This window comes from Ranitomeya variabilis, chromosome 1 (assembly GCF_051348905.1).
Source record: "Ranitomeya variabilis isolate aRanVar5 chromosome 1, aRanVar5.hap1, whole genome shotgun sequence".
NCBI lineage: Eukaryota > Metazoa > Chordata > Amphibia > Anura > Dendrobatidae > Ranitomeya > Ranitomeya variabilis.
The window spans coordinates 528,338,227-528,356,705 of record NC_135232.1 but is presented as its reverse complement, the minus strand read 5'-3'; the positions used below and the strand labels follow the sequence as shown (position 1 = coordinate 528,356,705).

Here is an 18,479-nt window from a genome sequence, read left to right as displayed (position 1 = left end):
ATGTAAAGTAGACATGTGGGAAATGTTACTTACTAAGTATTTTGTGTGACATGTTGTGATTTAAGGACATGAAAATTCAAAGTTGGAAAATTGCGAAATTTTCTAAATTTTTGCCAAATTTATTTTATTCACAAATAAACGCAAGTAATGCCAAGGAAGATTTACCACTAACATGAAGTACAATATGTCCCAAGAAAACCTTGTCAGAATCACTGGGATCTATGCAAGCGTTCCAAAGTTATAACCTCATAAAGGTACAGTGGTCAGAATTGTAAAAATTGGTCCGGTCATTAACATGCAAACCACCCTTGGGGGTTAATCTTGTCCTTTTATTAGCCAGTCTCGGATATGGATTTTTCTTTGCCACACTGCCCTGAAGGCCAGCATCCCAGAGTTGCCTCTTCACTGTAGATGTTGACACTGGTGTTTGCGTGTACTATTTAATGAAGCTGCCAGTTGAGGACCTGTGAGGCGTCGATTTCTCAAAGTACATACTCTAATGTACTTGTCTTGTTGCTCAGTTGTGCAGCGGGGCCTCCCACTTTTCTTTCTGCTCTGGTTAGAGCCTGTTTGTGTTCTCCTCTGAAGGGAGTAGTACACACCGTTGTAGGAAATCTTCCATTTCTTGGCAATTTCTCACATGGAATAGCCTTCACTTCTAAGAACAAGAATAGACTGTGGAGTTTCACATGAAAGTTCTTTTTTTCTGTCCATTTTGAGTGTTTAATGAAACCAACAAATGTAATGCTCCAGATTCTCACTATCTCAAAGGAAAGTAAGGTTTATAGGTTCTCAGCCAAACTGTTTTCAGCTGTGCTAACTTACTTGCACAAGGGTTTTCAAGGGTATTCTAACCATCTATTAGCCTTCTTACACAGCAAACACAAAGTGTTACAAAGACTCAATGCTGAGCACAAACACCAAACAAAGCTAAGCTATAACTGACACTGCACTTCTCACAAATAGCCAGCTAAATAGCCAGCAAATCATAAAAAGAGCGAGGCACCATGCTAGACCAGATTGGGCTGTCAATCAAAGTGCTGAAAGCCCAGAACACCCCAGGGTCAGATTTGATGATGGCACTGTCACTCACAATACTGACAGCCCAACACACTTCAGATCCCATAGGGCGGCTGAGTTGTCACACACATCAGCCCTAGGCCACAATGATGAAACCGTGACACATTCAAAGGTACTCTGTTCAGAGTTTATTGTAGAAATTAGGTACAACTGCTTGCTTTAATGTATGTGTGTATATATATATATATATATATATATATATATATATATATACATACACACACACACACACACACACACACTCACACCACACACTGTGGCAAGCAATTGTACCTAATTTCTAGAAGGGGCCCTGGGTATGGAGACTACTTATAAGTTGCTACCTAAAATTCAGATTTGTATGTGTTCAATATTAATATTCTAAAATTTGTTTTCAGGAAGACATTTCCTTCACAACATGCCACTCTTTCAGCATTTGCAGCGGTCTATGTGTCTGTAAGTATATATCTATACATTTTTTATACGGTTATCAATGTCTAAAAAAACAAACGGGGAGGTATAAGGCAGGCATCATACCTAACGTACAAAAATACGGTCCATTTTTTACAGCCGAGATACGCAGAAAAGTTCCTGAACAGTGATCCGTATTCAATGCGAGGATGCAATTTTTTTTCTTCAAAAAGTATCCGCATGTCATCCATATGGCATCCGTATAGCATCCGTATGGCAAGATTTTCTTGCCGGCTTGCAAAATGGACATATAGTGGATCAGTGGGCTCAAATATTCGTGAAAACATGTATACAGTCTGTCAGTGAGATATATATATATATATATATATATATATATATATATATATATATATATATATATATATATATATATATATATATATATATATATATATTTTTTTTTTTTTTTAATACAGAGCTAGATAGCAGAAAAGCCGGTAATTCAATTGCCGGCTTTTGCTACCTCCTTATTTACATACAGTAAACCATTTCATATCTGTTATATTTTTACATACTCCTCACTAATAATGTTAGTAGTTTGTGTGCTCTAGGTGTTAAAATAAAGGGTTAAATCATGGAAAAAACTGGTGTGGGCTCCTGCGCAATTTTCTCCACCAGAGTGGGAAAGCCAGTGACTGAGGTCAGATATTAATAGCCTAGAGAGGGACCATGGTTATTGCCCCCCTGGCTAAAAACATCTTCCCCCAGCCACCCCAGAAAATGCACATCTGTAAGATGCACCTACTCTGGCACTTAGCCTCTCTCTTCCCATTCCTGAGTAGCGGTGGGATATGGGGTAATAAGGAGTCAATGTCACCTTGCTAATGTAAAGTGACATTAAGCCTGGTTAATAATGGAGAGATGTCAATAAGACACCTATCCATTATTAATCCAATAGTAGTAAAGGGTTAAAAATACACACATTATGAATAAAGTATTTCAATTAAATAAATAAACACATGGGGTTTTAATATCTTTATTGTACTCAATCCACCTGAAGACCCTCGTTCTTCTGCAAAAAAAGGAGAATAGAAAAGCAACAATATCCCATACCTGTCTGCCGTACAGTCATGTCCCACGCTGTAAAGCCATCTGAAGGGGTTTAATACATTTACAACCAGGAGCCTGCTAATGCAGCCGCCCCTGGCTGTAAAAACTGGGGAATGAATGGAATTCAGGGAAGCTTCGGTGACTTGCGGTGCTGTGCCCCGTGGTGGCATAAACTCATATAAACTGTAGCATAGGAATTTTTCTGAATATTTTCTCATGCTACAGTTCACATGAGTTTATGCCACCAGGGGGTGCAGCACCGCAAGTCACCAAAGCTTCCCTGCATTCCATTCATTCCCCAGTTTTTACAACCAGGGGCAGCTGCATTAGCAGGCTCCTGGTTGTAAATTTATTTAACCCCTTCAGATGGATTACAGCTTGGGACATGACTGTACGGCGGACAGGTATGGGATATTATTGCTTTTTAATTTTCCTTTTTTGCAGAAGAACGAAGGTCTTCAGGTGGATTGAGAGTACAATAAAGATATCAAAACCCCATGTGTTTATTTATTTCATTAAATACTTTATTCATAATGTGTGTGTGAATTTTTAACCCTTTACTACTTTTGGATTAATAATGGATAGGTGTCTTATTGACATCTCTCCATTTTTAACCAGGCTTTATGTCACCTTACATTAGCAAGGTGACATTAATTCCTTTTTACCCCATATCCCACCACTACTCGGGAGTGGGAAGAGAGTGGCTAAGTGCCAGAATAGGTGCATCTTACAGATGTGCCTTTTCTGGGGTGGCTGGGGCAGATGTTTTTAGCCGGGGGGGGCAATAACCATGTCCCTCTCTAGGCTATTAATATCTGCCCTCAGTCACTGGCTTTCCCACTCTGGCGGAGAAAATTGTGCGGGAGTCCACGCTAGTTTTTTCAGTGATTCAACCCTTTATTTTAACACCTAGAGCTCCCAAATTTTGCACACACAATCTACTAACATTATTAGTGAGGAATATGTAAAAATATAACGGATATGAAATGGTGTACTGTATGTAAACCATGACTCATATACTGTCGGGTTTGATAAGGAGATAGCAAAAGCCGGCAATTGAATTACTGGCTTTTAGGCTATCTAGCTCTGAAATTATATATATATATATATATATATATATATATATACACACACACAACCCCTGGCAAAAATTATGGAATCACCGGCCTTGGAGGATGTTCATTCAGTTGTTTAATTTTGTAGAGAAAAAAGCAGATCACAGACTTGGCACAAAACTAAAGTCATTTCAAATAACAACTTTCTGGCTTTAAGAAACACTAAAAGAAATCAAGAACAAACAATGTGGTAGTCAGTAATGGCTACTTTTTTTAACCAAGCATAGGGAAAAAATTATGGAATCACTCAATTCTGAGGAAAAAATTATGGAATCACCCTGTAAAATTTCATACCCAAAACTAACACCTGCATCAAATTAGATCTGCTTGTTAGTCTGCTTCTAAAAAGGAGTGATCACACCTTGGAGAGCTGTTGCACCACATGGACTGACATGAATCATGGCTCCAACATGAGAGATGTCAATTGAAACAAAGGAGATGATTATCAAACTCTTAAAAGAGGGTAAATCATCACGCAATGTTGCAAAAGATGTTGGTTGTTCACAGTCAGCTGTGTCTAAAATCTGAACCAAATACAAACAACTTGGGAAGGTTGTTAAAGGCAAACATACTGGTAGACCAAGGAAGACATCAAAGCGTCAAGACCAGAAACTTAAGCAATATGTCTCCAAAACTGGAAATGCACAACAAAACAAATGAGGAACGAATGGGTGGAAACTAGAGACACCGTCTGTAACTGAACTGTAAGAAATCGCCCAAAGGAAATATAATTTACATGCAGAAAAGCTAATTGAAAGCCATCATTAACACCTAAACAGAAAAAAACAAGGTTACAATGGGCTAAGGAAAAGCAATCGTGGACTGTGGATAACTGATGAAAGTCATATTCAGTGATGAATCGCGAATCTGCATTGGGCAAGGTGATGATGCTGGAACTTTTGCTTGGTGCCATTCCAATGAGATTTATAAGGTGACTGTTGACATCGATTACCTAACCAGGTATGAAGTGACACATAAGTGAATAAAAAGTAACATTATCTTTATTGACATATTATTTAAAATTACAAATCTTAAAAAACAGGATGATGGAAAAATTGGACCTCCAAACAAGATCAGGAGGTGACCTAAAAGAACCCAGATGGCAGTGTATTTTTTATATATAATATTGCTATACTTGAAAGAATATCCCTAGAGAGGAAAAAGAAAAAGAAAAAGAAACTGGCAAGTCAATATGGATGGACGTGAAACGTCTCTTTAACAAACCATATTGCAGTCTTATATTTACTGAAACGATATAACAAAACAAGTAGCAAAAAATATATATATGAATGTATATATAGCTATACCATCACATCGTAATATAAAGGCATGGATTTTTGGTATCAATAGTAATAAATTTGATTGTGACTAGTGTTGAGCATTCCGATACCACAAGTATCAGGTATCGGCCGATATTTGCGGTATCGGAATTCCGATACCGAGTTCCGATATTTTTGCGATATCTGAAATCGGGATCGGGATGCATATTCATGTGTAAAATAAAGAATAAAAATAAAAAATAAAGATATACTCACCCTCGGACGCGCCCTGGTTGTAACCGCTGCAACCGGCAGCCTCCGTTCCTTAAAAATGAGCGAGTGAAGGACCTGCGATGACGTCGCGGTCTTGTGATTGGTCGCGTAACCGCTCACGTGACCGCTCACGTGACCGCGACGTCATCGACGGTCCTTCACTCGCTCATTCTTAGGAATGGAGGCTGCCGGTTGCAGCGGTTACAACCAGGGTGCGTCCGAGGGTGAGTATATTCCTATTTTTTATTTTTATTCTTTATTTTTACACATTATTATGGATCCCAGGGCCTGAAGGAGAGTTTCCTCTCCTTCAGACCCTGGGAACCATCCAGGATCACTTCCGATATTTGTGTCCCATTGACTTGTATTGGTATCAGGTATCGGTATTGGCGATATCCGATATTTTTCAGATATCGGCCGATACAATCCGATACCGATACTTTCAAATATCGGAAGGTATCGCTCAACACTAATTGTGACTAAAGGGTGGAGAAAAAAAAAAAAAAAACCCACTCCTATACAAGAGGTGAATAGAACTGAAATACTCCAGAGTGGTCACTAGATGGCAGTGCAATGCCTACTATCAGAAAGGAGTTAAATACATAAAGCAGTAGCCAAATCAAAGAATTGCACAGAAAAAAAATGATCAGACAGCCATGAAATATTTACCTAGATGTGAGTAGAGATGGTAGCTAAGAAATGGGGGAACTGGTCACCTCCTGCGCCCTAACGTGCCCCGTTTCGCCTTTCAGCTTCTTCCAACAAAAGGGGCGTAATGGAGTCTGGGTGTTAAGTGTGGATTTTTATGTCCTGGGAGCCAGGTGTGACGTCCGAAAGGGGGCGGCCTTAATTAGCCCAATGCCTGAAAGTAAGTAGGCGTGTCAGGATGTTGCTAGGGGTGTGTGTACACAGTTACCAACGGTGTATAGGAGCGCAGAGTATGACACGCAAAAATGGGCGGAGTTAGTTATATTTCATGGCTGTCTGACTTGTTTTGTTATATCCTTTCAGTAAATATGTCAGCCATATTGTCAGTTTCTTTTTCTTTTTCTTTTCCCTCTCTAGGGATATTCTTTCAAGTATAGCAATATTATATATAAAAAATACACTGCCATCTGATCAATTTTTTTTTTTTTTTTTTCTGTGCAATTCTTTGATCTGGCTACTGCTTTATGTATTAAACTCCTTTCTGATCGTAGGCATTACACTGCCATCTAGTGACCACTCTGGAGTTTTTCAGTTCCATTCACCTCTTGTATAGGAGTGGGTTTTTTTTTTTTAGTCACAATCAAATTTATTACTATTGATACCAAAAATCCATGCCTTTATATTACGATGTGATGGTGTAGCTATATATACATTCATATATATATTTTTTGCTACTTGTTTTGTTATATCCTTTCAGTAAATATAAGGCTGCAATATGGTTTGTTAAAGAGACGTTTCACGTCCATCCATATTCCCAGTTTCTTTTTCTTTTTCTTTTCCCTCTCTAGGGATATTCTTTCAAGTATAGCAATATCATATATAAAAAATACACTGCCATCTGGGTTCTTTTAGGTCACCTCCCGATCTTGTTTGGAGGTCCAATTTTTCCATCATCCTGTTTTTTAAGATTTGTAATTTTAACAAATATGTCAATAAAGATATTGTTACTTTTTATTCACTTATGTGTCACTTCATACCTGGTTAGGTAATCGATGTCAACATTAATAATTGAAGTGCTATTTTCTGCCTAAAAAATTCTTTTTCGGATTATGGGATTAAGGCCGGAGACACACTGGTGCGAGATACGGCCGAGTCTCGCTGGTTAAAAGCAAGCTGTGGCACCTGCATTCCAGAGCGGAGCGTGCAGCTGCATAGCAATACATGGAGCCGCACGCTCCGCTCCGGAGTGCCGGTGCCACAGCTTGCTTTTAACCAGCGAGACTCGGCCGTATCTCGCACTAGTGTGTCTCCGGCCTAAATTATAAAGATGACTGCCTGAAGAGAACATGCAAATTTTCACAGTCATTGATGATATGGGGCTGCACAAGTTTATGTTGATATTTTGGACACTTTTCTTATCCAATCAATTGAAAGGATGTTTGGGGATGATGAAATCATTTTTCAAGATGATAATGCATCCTGCCATAGAGCAAACTGTGCAAACATTCCTTGAAAAAAGACACATAAGGTCAATGTCATGGCCTGCAAATAGTCCGGATCTCAATCCAATTGAAAATCTTTGGTGGAAGTTGAAGAAAATGGTCCATGACAAGGCTCCAACCTGCAAAGCTGATCTGGCAACAGCAATCAGAGAAAGTTGGAGCCAGATTGATGAAGAGTACTGTGCATGCCTCAGAGACTGCAAGCTGTAATAAAAGCCAGAGGTGGTGCAACAAAACACTAATGGTGTTTTGAAGTGTTTTTTTGTTTGTTTGCTTTTCATGATTCCATAATTTTTTCCTCAGAATTGAGTGATTCCATAATTTTTTCCCTATGCTTGGTTAAAAAAGTAACCATTACTGACTACCACATTGTTTGTTCTTGATTTCTTTTAGTGTTTTTTAACCCCTTCATGACCTTGGGATTTTCCATTTTTCCGTGTTCGTTTTTCGCTCCCTTCTTTCCCAGAGCCATAACTTTTTTATTTTTCCGTCAATATGGCCATGTGAGGGCTTATTTTTTGTGAACCAAGTTGTACTTTTGAATGACATAATTGGTTTTAGCATGTTGTGTACTAGAAAATGGGAAAAAAATTCCAAGTGCGGTGAAATTGAAAAAAAAAGTGCAATCCCAAACTTGTTTTTTGTTTGGCTTTTTTGCTAGGTTCACCAAATGCTAAAACTGACCTGCCATTATGATTCTCCAGGTCATTACAAGTTCAAAGACACCTAACATGACTAGGTTATTTTTTATCTAAGTGGTGAAAAAAAATTCTAAACCTTGCTAAAAAAAAATAAAAATTGCGCCATTTTCCGATACCCATAGCATCTCCATTTTTCATGATCTGGGGTCGGTTGAGGGCTTATACTTTGCGAGCCGAGCTGGCGTTTTTAATAATACCATTTCGGAGCAGATACGTTCTTTTGATCGCCCGTTATTGCATTTTAATGCAATGTCACGGCGACCAAAAAAAGTAATTCTGGCATTTCAAATTTTTTTCTCGCTACGCTGTTTAGCGATCAGGTTAATGCTTTTTTTATTGATAGATCGGGCAATTCTGAACGCGGCGATACTAAATATGTGTAGGATTGATTTTTTTTTTTTTATTTATTTTGAATGGGGCGCAAGGGGGGTGATTTAAACTTTTATATTTTTTTTATTTTTTCCACATTTTTTTTACTTTTTTTTTTTATTTTTGCCATGCTTCAATAGTCTCCATAGGAGGCTAGAAGCTGGCACAACTCCATCACCTCTGCTACATAGCAGCAATCATCAGATCGCTGCTATGCAGCAGAAATGCAGGTGTGCTATGAGCGCCGACCACAGGGTGGCGCTCACAGCTAGCCGGGATCAGTAACCATAGAGGTCTCGAGGACCTCTATGGTTACTATGCAGAAGCATCGCTGACCCCCGATCATGTGATGGGGGTCAGCGATGCACTCATTTCCGGCCGCCCGGCGGGAAGTGCCAGTTAAATGCCACTGTCAGCGTTTGACAGTGGTATTTAACTAGTTAATAGCGGCGGGTGAATCGCTATTTCACCCGCCGCTATTGTGGGCACATGTCAGCTGTTCAAAACAGCTGACATGTCCCAGCTTTGATGCGGGCTCACCTAGTTTTGCGCCATGTCTGTGATCTGCTTTTATCTCTACAAAATTAAACAACTGAATGAATATCCTCCAAGGCCGGAGATTCCATAATTTTTGCCAGGGGTTGTGTATATATATATATATATATATATATATATATATATCAATGACATATATATATATATATATTCTACGTCTAGACATTTTTTTCTTCTATTCTATTCTAACCTGTCAGTGTGATTTTACCGTACACTGCACTGAATTACGGGCTTTACTATAGAATACCGGTGCATATTTCATGCAAGTCACATGCATGGTCCATGTGTAGTCCGCATTTTTCTTGCCCCATAGACTTTCATTGGCGTATTTTTGGAGGAGTATGCTGACAATCGCAACATGCTGCAATTTTCTCAGCCTGTAAAATAAGGCCGAGAAATATACGGCTGATGGGAGCTGCCCCATAGAGAAACATTGGTCCGTGTGCAATGTGTTGTTTTTGCGCCTCTCCCTCGTCCGTATTTCTCTCTAGTGTGACAGCCGGCCTAAAGAGGGAGTATTTCACATGTTAGTCTTAAAGGGGTGTGTGTGTGTGTGTGTATAGAAGATATATATTGTGACAGACTGGCTCAGAGGGAGATACAAGAACGCTGCTTGTGTTAATCTTCTGCTGGTTTATTAGAATCCGATATAAACCAGTGCAGGACCCTTGCTTGTACCTCCCGTGCCTGGAGAAGATGCACCTTCATGATAGGCATAACTTTCACCATCCTCTCCTGCAACTGGGCAACATGCTCAATGATGCTCTGGTGTGGCATGACCTCGGTTTCCCAGGCTTCCTTGGCGACATCTAGGACCCCTCGCAGATTGCGACCATACATGAGCTTGAATGGCGAGAAACCAGCGGAGGCTTGAGGAAATTCTCTGACAGAGAAGAGCAGAAACAAAAGCAGATAGTCCCAGTCTCAATCGTCCTTCTCAATAACCTTCTTGAGCATGGCCTTTAAGGTCTTATTGAAACGCTCTACTATGCCATCTCCAGATGGTAGAATGAGGTTCGCAGCTGGGCAATCTGGAAGACCTTACAGAGCTCTTTTATCAATTTGCTCATGAAGAGGGTGCACTGGCCTGTCAAGATCTCCTTTGGTAGGCCCATTGTAGAAAAAATATGGACAAGTTCCCGGACTATACTCTTGGCAGGGTTCTTAGTGGTACTGCTTCAGGGTCTGGGACACATAGTCCATGACCACTACAATGTATTTATGCCCCCATACAGACTTTACTAAGGGACCTACTTGATCCACAGCAATTATCTCAAATGGGACCTCTATCACAGGTAACTGGACTAGGGGACTTTAGAAGTGAGAAGAGGGAGCGGTTATCTGGCAGGTGAAGCAGGACCTACAATCATGTAGGATCTCCCGGTAACATCCTGGCCAATAGAATCTCCGCATTATCCTCTCCTGAGTTTTTTTTACACCCATATGTCCCCCTAAAACATGCAAATGGGCCATATCTATAACCCTCTGCCGGTACCATCCTGAAATCAACAGCTACTCCAATATATCACCTCCCCTCAGTTTGGTCACTCGATATAGTAACTCACCAATAACTGCACAGTGTGGGAACATGGTGTCTTCCCCCAGCTTTTGAGCAACCTTGTTACAGACTGTAAGATTGTCAAACGCCCCCTTTAAAGTAATGTCCCTAATTTGAGCAGTCTCAAAGTTCTCTTCGAACACATCTAACTCAGGGAGGTTGGGCTTCTCAGTTTCCATCTCATATTCCTCTCCAGCAAGGACACACAGGGCAAACTCCTTCATCTTTGAGTTCTTCCCGAGGGATCTGGCTTTTGTCCAAGACACTCGATACAGCTCCCTTTTGCCACAAGTCCCAAAATAAGGAAAAATTCAGCTCCAATATAACTGGAGGTAACAAGTCCTTTAGTGGCTCGACCTCATGGGACTTAAGACTGCAGTCTGCTCCCCTGATCACTCTGGCCACAGGGTAATCCAGTCCTTGGTGTCTCCATGTATACAGCGGGTGTCCACAAACTTGTCAGGGATCAAATGGTGGGGAAGTGTAGCACTGATCAGGATCATGAGACTTCCAGAATCCAAAAGGTCAAGGTACCAGTATGCAGTAAAAGTCCAAGTACGCTTGTGGCGAGGGGCCGCAAGCCTGTACCGTACCAGCTAATGAGTGTTAACTGACATGGTACAAGCTTGAAGCCCCTTGCCGGGTTGACAATCAACACTGTAGGCCTGATAGGTGTACTAGCAACATAGGAACAACGCCGGCCTAGGCTGCAGTCCATTGGTTCAGGGGACATCTGACACCAGGTGGCTACATGTCCAGGAATGTCACATCGCCATAAGACCACGTGTTTAGCAACAACCTTTGGGGGACCCTCAGTGGAATTTGGAATCCCCCCCTCTAGAACCCCTCCATGTTGAGCCTGCCCTCTTTGGGTATTACAGTATGTGGAAGTGACAATGTCCATTTTCCTGAGGGATTTCTTTACAACCTGATACCTCTCTACTAGGCTAACCAGGTCTGAAGGTCATCCTGAGAAACCCAGGTATGTATTGGCCTGGGAAGGGAGAGGATGAATCTGTCCATCACCGAATGTTTGACCATTTGAGCATGAGTGGAAGACTAAGGCTGCAACCACTTTTGGACAAAATGTAACATGTAGGGTTGAGCGACTTTTATTTTTATAGGATCGGGTAGGGTTTCACGAAACCCGACTTTCTCAAAAGTCGGGTCGAGTGAAATCGGCCGATCCTATAAAAAAGTCGGGGTCGGCCGAAACCCGAAACCCAATGCAGTGCAATGGGATACTATGGTTCCCAGGGTCTGAAGGAGAGGAAACTCTCCTTCAGGCCCTGGGATCCATATTAATGTGTAAAATAAAGAATTAAAATAAAAAATATTGGTATACTCACCTCTCCGACGCAGCCTGGACCTTACCGCTGGTAACCGGCAGCCTTCTTTGCTTAAAATGAGCGCGTTCAGGGCCTTCCATGACGTCACGGCTTCTGATTGGTCGCGGCCGCCCATGTGACCGCCACGCGACCAATCACAAGCCGTGACGTAATTCTCAGGTCCTACATTCCTAATTCTAGGAATTTAGGACCTGAGAATTACGTCACGGCTTGTGATTGGTCGCGTGGCGGTCACATGGGCGGCCGCGACCAATCACAAGCCGTGACGTCATCTAAGGCCCTGAACGCGCTCATTCTTAGGAAGGAAGGCTGCCGGAAAGAAGCCGAGGGTGAGTATATTCCTATTAGGTATATACTCACCCTCGGACGCGCCCTGCTTCTTTCCGGCAGCCTTCCTTCTTAAGAATGAGCGCGTTCAGGGCCTTAGATGACGTCACGGCTTGTGATTGGTCGCGGCCGCCCATGTGACCGCCACGCGACCAATCACAAGCCGTGACGTAATTCTCAGGTCCTAAATTCCTAGGAATTTAGGACCTGAGAATTACGTCATGGCTTGTGATTGGTCGCGTGGCGGTCACATGGGCGGCCGCGACCAATCACAAGCCGTGACATCATGGAAGGCCCTGAACGCGCTCATTTTAAGCAAAGAAGGCTGCGATGTCCAGGGGCCTCCGGAGAGGTGAGTATATCAATATTTTTTATTTTAATTCTTTATTTTACACTTAAATGTGGATTCCGATACCAATTTCCAATATCGCAAACATATCGGAACTCGGTATCGGAATTCCGATACCAGATTCAGAAGATCGCCGACCTCATGGCCGACCCCACACAGGGGTCGGGTCGGGTTTCATGAAACCCGACTTTGCCAAAAGTCGGCGACTTCTGAAAATGGCCGACCCGTTTCGCTCAACCCAAGTAACATGTCAAACATCTGTGAGTGAGGGAGTTTGTTGCCAGCATATGCCCAGTCGTTCATTTTGTAGTGCTAAGTCATAATACACTTTTTAGGTTTCTCATGTCAAATATAGCACTAGCACCTCCGCCATCCGCTATAGTGGAAGTTTCTCCCCATCAGCCACCCTCTCTAAATCCATGAGAAAAGCCTCCACATCATCCCGGGTGTCAACTTCTGCATGGCCCGTCTTACCGACTTCTGGCGTAGGAGTCATCAGTCGGACTTGGGTGTAGGGCAGTCGACCTGCCCTGGAGCATTGCCTGCATTCGAAACACCAACTGTGACAGATTGGTTCACTCAGCTGCTCTCAGAGGTAGATACTGGAATGCTGCTTTTGTTAATCTTTTGCTGGTTTATTTGAATACGACATAAACCAGTGCAGTTTGCAAAATAAGCACAGCCTTTCTATCGGCAAAACAAATGAAAATTTATAGAACAGTCGATATGCCTGCAGGATTCGCCCACAGTGACACAGTAAACTTCAGTTCCCACTGGAGCTCCCACTTGCAGACTTCCTTATCTCCAAAACCATCTTGTCTGGGGAATGAGCAGGCCAGTCCATAGCTTCAATGCCTTCGTCTTGCAGGAACTGCTGATACACTCCAGCCACATGAGGTCTGTCATTGTCCTGTATTAGGAGGAACCCAGGGCCATCCACACCAGCATATGGTCTCATAAGGGGTCTGAGGATCTCATCTCGGTACCTAATGGCAGTCAGGCTACCTCTGGCGAGCATGTGCGGCCCTCCAAACAAATGCCACCCACACCATTACAGACCCACTGCCAAACCGGTCATTCTGAAGGATGTTGCAGGCAGCAGATCACTCGCCACGGAATCTCCAGACTCTGTCACGTCTGTCACATGTGCTCAGTGTGAACCTGCTTTCATCTGTGAAGAGCACAGGGTGCCAGTGACGAATTTGCCAATCCTGGTGTTCTTTGGCAAATGCCAAGTGTCCTGCACGGTGTTGGGCTGTGAGCACAACCTCCATCTGTGGATGTCTGGCACTCAGACCATCCTCATAGAGTCGGTTTCAAACCGTTTGTGCAGACACATGCACATGTGAATGAATGGAGTGCAGGGGAATGTCCTGTAGTTACCTTGATTCGCGGTGATGCGCCCCCTGCTGGATGTCCTCATATGAACTTGAGCCTTTTTACCACGCTTTAGTTCATATGAGGACATCCAGCAGGGGGCGCATCACCGCGAATCAAGGTAACTACAGGACATTCCCCTGCACTCCATTCATGCACAACATTTTACAGACAGGAGCGGGTGCATTAGCACAGCTCCTGGCTGTAAAATGATTTAACCCCTTCAGATGGATTTACATCGTGGGACTGACGGAACGACGGAAGGTGTGGAATATTGTTGTTTGTTTTGTTTAACTTTGTTTCAGGTGACAAGGGTCTTCAGGTGGATTACCAGTATAATAAAATATTAAAACACCCTGTGTTTTTATTTCATTAAAATACTTTTAAATAATGTGTGTGTGTTTTATTAACCATTTCGTACTATTGGATTAATAATGGATAGGTGTCATAATTGACGCCTCTCCATTATTAATCTGGCTTAATGTCACCTTACAATAGCAAGGTGACATTAACCCTTCATTACCCCATATCCCACCGCTACACGGGAATGGAAAGAGAGAGGCCAAGTGCTAGAATAGGCGCATCTTCCAGGTGTGCCTTTTCTGGGGTGGCTGGGGGCAGATGTTTTTAGCGAGGGGGGGCCAATAACCATGGACCCTCTCTAGGCTATTAATATCTGACCTCAGTCACTGGCTTTACCACCCTGGCGGAGAAAATTGCACGGGAGCCCACGCCATTTTTTTCCGCGATTTAACCCTTTATTTTACAAGCTACAGCGCCCAAATTTTACACATACACACTACTAACATTAGTAGTGTGGAATATGCAAAAAAAAAAAAGGGATATGAGATGGTTTACTGTATGTAAACCATGTCTCATATCATGTCGGGTTTGTGAAGGAGAAAGAAAAAGCCGGCAATTGAATTACCGGCTTTTCTATAGAACACCGCTGCGTATTTCTCGCAAGTCACACTGCTGGTCTGTGTGGAATCCGATTTTTTTCTCGCACCCATAGACTTGCATTGGCGATTCTTGGCCGAGATACGCTGACAATCGCAGCATGCTGCGATTTCACTCGGATCCTGAATACGGCCGAGAAAATATCGGATGATGGGAGCTGCCCCATAGATTAACATTGGGTCGAGCGCTATGCGATTTTTTTCTCGCGTTCCACTCGTCCGTATTACGGTCTAGTGTGACCCCGGCCTTAGAGTGGAAACCTCCATGCATTGTGAAGAGATTTTGTGTCTTCACATCTGCAGCTTCTATCTCTTCTTTTGGCCAGCAAACTATCCCAGCAGGGTATCTGATAATTGGCAGGGCATATGTATTGATGGTGCGGATTTTATTCTTCCCATTGAGCTGGCTCTTCAGGACCTGTCTTACCATTTGATGGTATTTGGAAGTTGCTGCTTTCCTTGCTTCCTCATCATGATTACCGTATCCCTGTGGGATGCGGAGGTACTTGTAGCATGTTTGTACATCTGCTATGTGACCTGCTGGTAATTCCACTCTGGAGTGGTCGGCGCTCATAGCAAGTGAGGTATTCTGCTACATACAGGTGATCTGATCATCGCCTGCATGTAGCAGAGCCGATCGGGTTATGAGAGCTTCTAGTGTCACATGGAGACTACTAATGCATGCCAAAAGTAATAAAAAATGTTTTAAAAAATATTAATAAATAAGAAAAAAATAAAAGTTTAAAGTACCCACCTTTCGCCCAATTCAAAATAAAACAATAAAAAAAATCAAACATACACATATTTGGTATCGCCGCATTCAGAATCGCCTGATCTATCAATAAAAAAAAGATTAACCTGATCGATAAACAGTGTAGAGAGAAAAAAAAGTAAAAACGCCAGAATTATGGTTTTTTGGTCACCATGAAATTGCATTAAAATGCAATAACAAGCGATTAAAAGATTGTATCTGCACCAAAATGACATCAATAAAAATGTCAGTTCAGCATGCAAAAATAAGCCCTCACCCAACCCGAGATCACGAAAAATGGAAACGCTACGGGTCTCGGAAAATGGCGCAATTTTATTTTTTTAACAAATTTTGGATTTTTTTTCACCACGTAAATAAAAAAAGAACATAGACATGTTTGGTGTCTATGAACTCGTAATGACCTGGAGAATAATAATGGCTGGTCATTGTAGCATTTGGTGAACATGGTAAAAAAAATCTATAAAACCTTTGTGGAATTGCACTTTTTTTGCAATTTCACCACACTTGGAATTTTTTTCCAATTTTTGAGTACACGATATGGTAAAACCAATGGTGATATTCAAAAGTACAACTTGTCCCGCAAAAACCAAGCCCTCATATTGTCATATTGATGAAAAAATAAAAAAACTTATGGTTCTGGGAAGAAGGGGAACAAAAAAACAGAAACGCAAAAATGAAAAAGGGCTCCGTCTCAAAGGGGTAAAATAATTAAAGTGCATTTTATTGCATGAAATAAGTACTTGATCATCTACCAACCAGCAAGAATTCTGGTTCTGACAGTTTTTCTTTAAGAAGTCCTCTGACTCTGCACTCATTACCTGTATTAAATGTGCCTGTTTGAATTCATTACCTGTATAAAAGACACCTGTCCACACACTGACTCAATCACACTCCAACCTCTCCACCATGGCCAATACCAAAGAGCTGTCTAAGGACACTAGGGACAAAATTGTAGACCTGCAGAAGGCTGGGATGGGCTACAGGACAATAGTCAAGCAGCTTGGTGAGAAGGCAAGAGCTGGAACCACAGTCTCAAACATTACCATTAGTAACACACTACACCATCATGGATTAAAATCCTGCAGGTCCCCCTGCTCATGCCAGCACATGTCCAGGCACGTATGAAGTTCACAAATGACCATCTGTGTGATCCAGAGGAGGCATGAGAAAAGGTCATGTGGACAGATGAGACCAAAAATCAAACTTTTTTGTATCAACTCCGCTCAACATGTTTGGAGGAAAAAGAAGGATGAGTACAACCCCAAGACCACCATCTCAAGCATGGTGGGGGAAGCATCATACTTTGGGGGTAATTTTCTGCAAAGGGGACAGGACGACTGCACTGTATTAAAGGGAAGATGGATGGGATCATGTATGAGATTTTGGTCAACAACCTCCTCAGTAAGAGTATTGAAGATGGGTTGTGGCTTATCTTCCAGCATGACAATGACCCAAAACACACAGCCAATGCAACTAATGAGTGGCTTCATAAGAAGCATTTCAAGGTCCTGGAGTGGCATAGCCAGTCTCCAGACATGAACCCTATAGAAAGTCTTTAGAAGGAGCCCAGTGACAGCCCAGAAGCATGAAAGACCTGGAGAAGATCTGGCCAAAGTTCCTGCAGTGTGTGCAAACTTGGTCAAGAATTACAGGAAACATCTGATCTCTGTAATTGCAAACAAATATTTTTGTACCAAATATTAAATTCTGTTTTTCTATTGTATCAGATGCATACTTCATGCAATAAAATGCAAATTAATTATGTAAAAATCATACAATGTGATTTTTGGTTCTTTTTCTAAGATTCTGTCTCTCATAATTCAAGTGTGCCTACAATGAAAATTATAGATCTCTCCATTCTTTGTAGATGGTAAAACTTGCAAAATTGTCAGGGTAACAAATACTTACTTTCCCCATTGCATGTATATATATATATATATATATATATATATATATATATATATATATATATATATATATACATACACACAGTACAGACCAAAAGTTTGGACACACCTTCTCATTTAATGATTTTTCTGTATTTTCAAGTCTATGAAAATTGTAAATTCACACTGAAGGCATCAAATCTATGAATTAACACATGTGGAATTATATACTTAACAAAAAATTGTGAAACAACAGAAAATATGTCTTATATTCTAGGTTCTTCAAAGTAGTCACCTTTTGCTTTGATGACTGCTTTGCACACTCTTGGCATTCTCTTGATGAGCTTCAAGAGGTAGTCACCGGGAATGGTCTTCCAACAATCTTGAAGGAGTTCCCAGAGATGCTTAGCACTTGATGGCCCTTTTGCCTTCACTCTGCGGTCCAGCTCACCCCAAACCATCTCGATTGGGTTCAGGTCTGGTGACTGTGGAGGCCAGGTCATCTGGCGTAGCACCCCATCACTCTCCTTTTTGGTCAAATAGCCCTTTAAAATACAGAAAAATCTTTTGGTCTGTACTGTGTATATATATATATATATATATATATATATATATATATATATATATATATATATCTGCTCTGTATTGTATACAATGAAAAAAATAAAGGCAACACTTAAAGAACACAATCTGTAAGTCAGTCACACTTCTGTGAAAGCAACTTTTCCGGTTATGAGGTAACACTGATTGTGAATCAATTTCTCCTGCTGTTGTGCAAATGGAACAAACAACATGAAGAAATGATAGGCAATTAGAAAAACAACCATTATAAATAAATGGTTCTGCAGGTGGTGACCACAGACCATTTCTCTGTTCTTGTCCTTTTGTCTGTTGTTTTGG

At 41.5% G+C, this 18,479-nt stretch overlaps 1 protein-coding gene across 2 annotated transcripts in view; it reads left to right on the top strand.

Annotated features, from left to right (window-relative positions):
• PLPPR3 (phospholipid phosphatase related 3) overlaps positions 1-18,479 on the top strand; it is a 479,615-nt gene that overhangs the window by 402,936 nt on the left and 58,200 nt on the right. For both annotated transcript variants that reach the window (XM_077254403.1, XM_077254393.1), the window contains one exon: positions 1,458-1,515. In XM_077254403.1, coding sequence (XP_077110518.1) covers positions 1,458-1,515 — 58 coding nt within the window. The remainder of the gene's footprint in view (positions 1-1,457; positions 1,516-18,479) is intronic.